The 8,865-nt window shown below is 36.0% G+C and overlaps 1 protein-coding gene across 2 annotated transcripts; it reads right to left on the reverse strand.

Moving 5' to 3' along the window:
• Positions 1-841: 841 nt before the first annotated feature.
• Positions 842-7,545, reverse strand: LOC138150259 (olfactory receptor 2W3-like). 2 transcript variants are annotated; one of them, XM_069073684.1, is made up of 2 exons: positions 7,532-7,545; positions 842-1,775 (listed from the first exon to the last, which is right to left on the reverse strand). In XM_069073684.1, exons 1-2 carry the CDS (start codon positions 7,543-7,545, stop codon positions 842-844), a joined length of 948 nt encoding a protein of 315 aa, XP_068929785.1. The 2 variants fall into 2 exon arrangements, with proteins under 2 accessions (XP_068929785.1, XP_068929786.1); XM_069073685.1 differs by lacking the exon at positions 7,532-7,545 and having other exon boundaries at positions 842-1,780.
• Positions 7,546-8,865: the final 1,320 nt, after the last annotated feature.

An 8,865-nucleotide genomic window follows, 5' to 3' on the forward strand; every position in this document is an offset into this window, starting at 1 on the left:
CAAGACTGAATCACAGGTTTTCTGGTTTTAAGATAAGATCAGAGTTCCTGCTGAACCTATTGTGAGCCATCCCTCATCACAATCAAACCTAACAAAAGAAGTGTTAAGAATAAAGTCATTTCAATAAGAAGAGTAATCAATGGGATTGTGTAAAGTGCATATACATACAGGAAAAAAAAGCATGAAGAAATTCAGGATTAGACACAGACAAAGCATCTTATTGCTATACCATCATAAATTTCAGTATACATTAAAAAACTGTATGTAATAGAAGTTATGTTGCTTGTTTCATAGACCAAGTTATGTTACTCTTGGGGCTCTGGCAGCTCTTGAGCAGAGCATCAACATATATTCCATCTTATATTTTATGAACTATTTTAGCAATATGGAGGATAGATTTGACTGCAGAGATTTAGTTGGGAGGCAGTTTCAAGAATCCAATCAAGAAGTCATGACAATCACAATTAGAATGTCAGCAGAAGAAAGGATAGAATAGAACTATCTTGTAACACATTTGCATACAATTGAATGACTGAACAATAACAACAACAACAACAACAAAACAGCAACCTGAATCCTAATTGTGACTATACCCAAGTTCAGATGCTGCCTTCTATCTTGATCCTCTCACTTGTTAGTACACTACCCATTCTATGCTGGGTGTCCATTTTATATAGATTTTGAATTTGCTTTTTACTATGTGCATGTGTTATGTCTCCCCCATAGAATGTAAGATACTTGAGAGCAAGGATCTTTTGTTTTGTTTTGTTTCTTGCATATCTAGCTATTAGCACAATGCTTGGTACATAATAAGCTCTTGCTAGATGTCTATCTCTTCACCTCACTTGTTGCCTGAGTCTGCTTTTTTCCAAAATAATTTCTTTAAGGCAGATTTCACTTCCTTGTTCCTAAGAGTATAAATAAGAGGGTTTAACATAGGAGTCACCAAGTTGTAGAAAAGGGTAAGAAACTTTCCGTGGTCCTGAGAGGCATTATTTCCTGGCTGCATATAAATGTAGATGATATTACCATAAAAAAGTGAGACCACAGTGAGGTGGGACCCACAGGTATTGAAGGCTTTTTTTCGTCCTGCAGTTGACTTGATCCTCAAAATTGTCTGGGTAATATAACCATAAGAAATAAGAATAAGTGAGAGAGGCACCAAGACAATTATTACAGATAAGATGAAGACAGTACTTTCCATAGTCACTGTATCCACACAGGCCATCTTGATTAATGCTGGCATCTCACACAAGAAATGTTTCACTTGGTATCTTCCACATCGAGGCAACTTCATTGTTATAGGAGACATAACCAGGGAGTTAAGGAGACCAATGCCCCAAGACACAGCCACCAGCTGTAGACAGAGCTGGGGATGCATGATGACAGTGTAATGGAGGGGTTTACAAATGGCAGTGAATCGATCATAAGCCATGACAGCTAGGAGGATACATTCTATGCCACCTAATCCAAGGAACATGAAGAGTTGAATGGCACAACCTAAGTAGCTAATGGTCTTACTTGGTCCTCTCAGGTTGAAGAGAAGCTGAGGTATGGAACTGGTAGTGAAGCAAAGATCCAGGAAGGACAGGTGGGTGAGGAAAAAGTACATAGGAGTGTGCAGTCGAGGGTCTATTCGAGAGACCAATATAATGGTAATGTTGCCAACCAAAGTAATTAAATAAAAGATTAAAACTATAAAAAAGAGGATATGCTCTAGTCCAGGTCGATCAGAGAAACCTAACAAGATGAATCGTTCTAGGGAACTTTTGTTGCTCATGACAATGGTCCCTTAGCATGTGCCTGTAGGGAGAGAAATAATAATATATCTCAGTTTTGATAAGAATGGAGGGGATTATTTGAATAAAACTGAGTGAAAGATATCTTAAACATTTTATATGACTGTGACACATAGCTGGAAATTTCAGCTAAGACTAAAATTTTTGGTCACCTATCTGAAGACATTACCTAGCATATTCTGTCACAGCAGAACACAATCTTTAGTACTGGCATAAAAAATGGATCAACAAGCAATGTGGTATAATTTTAGCTACTTCACTTACATATGTCAAAGTGAAAAATATATCTGAGTTATGGTAAAAAAAAAACCAACCCAGCACAAGGTGAAAAATTTAGTTTATAATTTGGTTCCTTGGGCCATAAAAAACACTCAGTTTGATTGATTATCTTTCATTGATTTGAAAAAGTTTTATTAAAAAAGCATTCATTTTTGTCAGTCCCATAAGAAAAAACAAAAATGAAAAAAGACTACCCAATTTAGTGAGAAGCCTAATCAATGAGTCCTGACTTGGAAAATAGATCCAGGAGTGAAAATGTAAGAATTATTGGTCTACCAGAAACCATGATAAAAAAAAGAGCCTGGACAACATCTTCCAAGAAATCATCAAGGAAAATGGCTCTGAGGTCCTAGAACCAGAAGGTAAAAGAGCTATTGAAAGAATCCACGAGACACCTCCTGAAAGAGATCCCGAATTGAAAACTCCAAGAAATACTGTAGCCAAATTCCAAAATTATCAGGTCAAGGAGAAAATACTGTAAGCAGTCTGAAAGAAACAATTCAAACATTACAGAACTACAGTCAGGACCGAAGAGAACCTAGTAGCTTCCACATTAAAAGATCAAAGGGATTGGAATATAATATTTCATAAGGCAAAAGAGCTTGGACTACAGCCAAGGGTCAGCTATTCAGCAAAACTAAGCATAATCTTTCAGGCAAGGAGATAATTATTCAATGAAATAAGGGACTTCCAGACCTTCCTGATGAAAATGCCAGAGCACAATGGAAAATTTGATCTTCAAATACAAGACTCAAGAGAAACATAGAAAAGTAAACAGGGAAAACACACACACACACACACACACACAACTTGTTATTTAATTAGAGCAAACTGTTTACATCTGGTATGAGAATCTGATTCCTATCAATATTGAGAATTGTATACTTATTGTGACATTTAAAAGGGATATATATAGATAGAGGGTGTGGGTGTAAATTAAAGTGATAAAAAACATATTAATGGGTGTAAAGAGACTGTAATGGGAGAAGATGAAAGGAGGAAGCAGAAAAGGGTAAATTATACCACACAAAGAGGCAGAAAAACATATTGTAGTAGAGGGAAAGAAGGTAGGGATATGAATGTAATATGAACTTCCCTCTGGTTTTGGTTCAAGGAGGGAATAACATAATCAGTTAAGTACAGGATTCTATCATGAAGAGATGTAAAACTTATCATGATAGAGTGAAAGAAGGGAGGGAGAGAAGCTTTGCATGAGATTTATTATGATCAGATTTGGCTCAAGGAAGAAATAACATACTTCAATAAGTATAAAAATCTCTCATGTCCTACAGGCAGTAGGACAGGGAAGGGGTAAGAAAAGGGGGAGGTGGTTAGAAGGGAGAGAAGAAGTAGCAAATGGGATAGGTTAGGAAAGGGGGGTAGATAGAAAAGGAATACTGAGGGATGTGGTGGTCAAAAGGAAAATTTTTAAGGAGGGGAAGGGAGAAGGGAGAAATGAAAGCATAAACATGGAGAGAATAGGATGGAAGGAAAGACACAGGTAGTCATCATAAGAGTGAATGTGAATGTAATGACTACCATAAAATGGAGGTGGATAGCAGAATGGATTAAAACCATAATCCCACAATATGCTATCTACAAGAAACACATTTGAAACAGGGGAATACACAAAGCATAAAGGTAAAAGGCTGGAATGAAACATATTATGTTTCAGCTAAAGTAAAAAAAAAAAGCAGGAGTAGTAAACCTTATCTCAGATAAAGCAAAAATAAATCTAATTAAAAGAGATAAGGAAAGAAACTAAATCCTGCTGAAAGGCACCATTGAAAGTGAAGCAATATCATTACTAAACATATATGCACCAAGAGGCATAGCATCCAGATTCCTAGAGGAGAAGTTAAGGGAGTTAGAGGAAGAAATACATATCAAAACTATACTAGTGGGGGCCCTCAATATCCCCCTTTCTGCACTTGATAAATCTAACTTCAAAATAAACAAGAAAAAAGTTAAGGAGGTGAATCAAATTTAAGGGAAGGTAGATATGATAGATTTCTGGATAAAAATGGAATATACATTCTTCTCAGTGGTACATGGCACATTCACAAAAGGTACTAGGGCATAAAAACCTCACAATACAGTGCAGAAAGACTGAAATGTTAAATGCATCCTTTTAAGATCATGGTGCAATAAAGTTATATGTAATAAAGGGCCATGGAAAGATAGAATAAAAACTAATTGGAAACTAAATAATCTGATCCTAAAGAATGAGAGACTTAAAGAACAAATAATACAGTCAATTACTTCATTGAAGAGAATTACAATAATGAGAAATCATACCAAAACTTGTGGAATGCTGTGAAAGTGGTTCTTTGGGGAACTTTTATATCTCTGAATGCTTATATGAATGAAATAGAGAAAAAGGAGATCAATAAATTGGACATGGAGCTTAAAAAGCTTGAAAAAGAATAAATTATACATCCCCAGTTAAATACTAAATTAGAAAATATTGAAAATCAAAAGGAGAGATCAATAAAATTGAAACTAAGAAATCCATTGAACTAATAAATAAAAGTATGGGCTCATTTTATGGAAAAAAACCCCATAAAACTGATAGACCTTTAGTCAATTTGATTTAAAAAAAGAAAGAAAACCAAATTACCAGTATCAAAAATGAAAAGGGTGAAATCACTTCCAATGAAGAGAAAATTAAAGCAATAATTAGGAATTATTTTGCACAATTGTATTCCCATAAATTTAACAATCTTAGTGAAATGAATGAATGTTTACAAAAATATAAATCGCCCAGATTAAATGAAGAGGGAGCAAAATCCTTGAATTAATCCATCAAAGAAAAAGAAATAGAAGAAATCATCAATGAAATCCATAGGAAAAAAATCTCAAGGGCCAGAAGGATTTACAAGTGAATTCTCCCAAACATTTAAAGAACAATTGATTTCAATACTTTATAAACAATTTGGAAAAACTAGAGAAGAAGGAGTCCTACCAAATTCTTTTTATGACCCAAATATGGTACTTATACCTAAATAGGGAATACAAGATAGAGAAAATTATAGACCAACTTCCTGAATGTATATAAATGCAAAAAACTTTCAATAAAATATTAGCAGAAAGACTACAGCAACTTGTCATGAGAAAAAGACATTTTTATACACATTTGTTTTTAAAATTTTGAATTCCAGTTTTTTCCCTTCTTCACTCCTCACCCACCCCCACTGGGAAGACAAGCAATTCAACATAGATTGTACATGTGTAGTTATGCAAAACATTTCCATAGTAGGTATATTGTGAAAGACTAACTATATTTCCCTCCATCCTATCCTGCCCCCTCCATTTATTCTATTTTCTCCTTTGACCTTGTTTCTTTCTAAAAGTGTATGTTTCTAAGCACCCTCTCCCCCAATCTTCCCTCCCTTCTATCATTCCCCCCTTTTCCCCTTCCTCCCTATTTTGCTGTAGGGTAAGATACCCAATTGAGTGTGTATGTTATTACCTCCTTAAGCCAAATTCAATGAGAGTAAAGTTGTCCCATTCCCTTTCACCTTCCTGCTTTCCCCCTCCATTGTAACAGTTTCTCTTAGCTCTTTTATATGAGATAATATACCCCAATCTTTCTCTCCCTTTCTCCTTCTTCCAATGTATTCCTCTCTCACCTCTTAATTTTATTTTTTAGATAACATCCCTTCATATTCAACTTGTCCTGTGCCCTCTGTCTATGTAGACATGTACACATATATGCACAACCTCACATACATATATATACACATCTACACCCTCCTATACATACATATATGTGAATGTATATGTACATATATGTGTGTGTATATATTATATATACACATATATTCCCTTCAACTGTCCTCATACCAGTTCTATTTTCCAGGTCAGTGGCTTTTCCAATGAAATATTGCACATTGCCTTCTAATCTTTCATTTGTTTGAATCTGTTTTATAGTATCTTGATTTCTCATAAATCCATTAGTTTCCATTTGCTTGAATCAAATTTTGAAGGAATTATTCTCTTCAGTGAGTTTTTGAAATTCCTTTTCCATCTGGGCTATTTGGCTTTTTAAAGCATTTTTCTCCTCACTGGGTTTTTGGGCTTCTTTTGCCATTTGAGTTATTCAATTTTTAAGGTGTTATTTTCTTCAGTAAGGCTGTTGACTGGCTTTTCTTCATTCTCTTGCATCATTCTCATTTTTCTTCTCAATTTTTCTTTCACTTCTCTTACTTGATTTTCAAAATCCTTCTTGAGCTTCTCCATGGCCTGTAACCAGTTCATATTTTTCTTGGGAATTTTTGATGAGGGAGTTCTGACTTCATTGTCTTCCTCTCATTCCATGCTTTGATCATTTTTGTCCCTGAAAAAAGGAATCTAAGGTAGGATTGTGTTTTATCTGCTTGCTCATGTTGCCAGACAATTACTTGACTTTTGAACTTTTTGCACAGTAGAATTTTTTCCCAAATTTCTTGGGTTTTCACAGCTGCTGGAGCAATTAGGAGGATGCTCTCCACCTTCCCCAGGACCACCACTAAAGAGTGCAATCCAGATCCAAGCAGGTCAAAGCAAGAATGATTACCTTCTGAATGGTTGCTTGGTCCCTCTACAATCTGGAAGCCAGGAGCTCCATAGGCAGCCATGTGGCACAGCTGCCATGCCTCCACCACTTCTCACTCTGGGGGCAGGAGCTAGACCCTGTTCTTCAGACTTCCTCTTGCAGCAGAATTCTGGACTGACCTCTTACTTTGTCTTTGGCATTTATGGGTTGAGAACCCTGGAAACTGCCACAGCTACTGGTGATTCACTCTCTTGAAGTCTGTTCAGGATGATTGAGTTAAGGACTTATTGAATGATATCTTTTGTTTAAAACTATGTGGCCACTTTTGTGAATACTATGTGTACACTTTAGTGATAACTTGTTATGTTATACCATTGTGAATTCTGTACTTTGGTTTCTGTCCATGTTTCATCTTAGTTTATTACTGAATAAATAGAGAATTCACTGTACTATGTAATCAGAACCTTGAAGCTGTTCACAACAGCAGTCCTCTGGAAACCTATTTGTGCTTGGATTTATACTCAACCCTTAATTTTATGTTTTTAGATATCATCCCATCATATTCAACTCACCCCATGCCATCTGTCTGTCTGTCTGTCTGTCTGTCTGTCTCTATCTTTCTATTCCATCCAACTACCCTAATACTGAGAAAGGTCTCCTGAATTCCAAATATCATCTCTCAATGTAGGAATGTAATCATTTGAATTTTAATAAGCCCCATATGAATTCTTTTTCCTGTTTACTTTTTCATGCTTCTATTGCTACTCTGAAAGTGACGTTTTCCATTCAGTTCTGGTCTTTCAGTGAAGAATACTTTAAAGGCCTCTAATTCATTGAATATCCATTTTCCCCCTGGAGTATTATACTCAGTTTTGCTGGGTAGGTGGTTCTTGGTTTAAATCCTAGCTCCTTTGACCTCCAGAATATCATATTCCAAGTCCTCTGGTCCCTTAATGTAGAAGCTACTAGATCTTGGGTTATACTGATTGTATTTCCACAATACTTGAATTGTTTATTTCTGGATGCATACAATATATTCTCCTTGACCCGGGAACTCTAGAACATGGCTAAATTATTCCTAGGATTTTTTCTTTTGGAATCTCTTTCAGGTGGATTCTTTTAATTTCTATTTTATCCTCTGGTTCTTGAATATCAGAACAGTTTTCTTTGATAATTTCTTGAAAGATGATGTCTAATCTCTTTGTTGACCATGGCTTTCAGGTAGTCCAATAATTTTTAAATTATCTCCCCTGGATCTATTTTTCAGGTGGGCAATTTTTCCATTGAGAAATTTCACATTATCTTCAATTTTTTCACTCTTTTGGTTTTGTTTTATAATGTCTTAATTTCGCATATAGTCATTAGATTCCACTACTCTATTCTTCTTTTGAAGGAATTCTTTTCTTCAGTGAGCTTTTGGACCTCCTTTTCCATTTGTCCAATTCTGATTTTTAAGGCCTTCTTCTCCTCATTGGCTTTTTGGACTTCTTTCACCATTTGGGTTAGTTTATTTTTAAGGTGTCATTTTCTTCATTTTTGGGTCCCCTTTAGCAAGCCCTTAATTAATTTTTCATGATTTTCTTGTGTCACTCTCATTTCTCTTCCCAATTTTTTCTCTACTTCTCTTACTTGATTTTCAAAATGCTTTTTGAGCCCTTCTATATAGCCTATGACCAATTCATATTTTTCTTGGAATCTTTTGATGTAGGAATATTGACTTTGTGGTCTTCTTCTGGTTATATGTTTTGATCTTCTTTGTCACCAATGTAAGATTCTATAGTATGAGGTTTCTATTTTTTTATGCTGTCTGCTCATCTTCCCACCCAAGTACTTGACTTTCTAACTCTTTTTCAAGGTAGGACTCTGCTTCCAGTGGGGCTTGGGGTGAGTGTGGGCATACTGTCTCAGGTTTCAAGGCTTTTGCGCAGATATTTTCAGAGATACTTTTAGGGATCTATAAATTTTCAGGACTTCCAAGATGGTATGTTCAAAGGAGAGGTGTTTATTCCTCCCCTAGCCTGTGCTCTGGTCTTTGAATGACACCAAGCATTCCTTTCTGCCTTGGAATTGTGAGCAGGATTCCCTCTCCACTGCTGCCACAAGCACAGTGCTCCTCCTCAGTCCAAGACTCCCACCCAGGACTGTGATCCAAATTCAAGCAGGGAAAAGCAACAAAATCCTGCCTCAGAGCCAGTAAAGCAAACCCTGCAATCCTCCTCTGATTAGCTGCTCAATCCCCTACTATCTGTG

This window comes from Petaurus breviceps, unplaced genomic scaffold, assembly GCF_028583685.1.
Source record: "Petaurus breviceps papuanus isolate PSGF00001 unplaced genomic scaffold, PetGlider_PUasm1.0 90865, whole genome shotgun sequence".
NCBI lineage: Eukaryota > Metazoa > Chordata > Mammalia > Diprotodontia > Petauridae > Petaurus > Petaurus breviceps.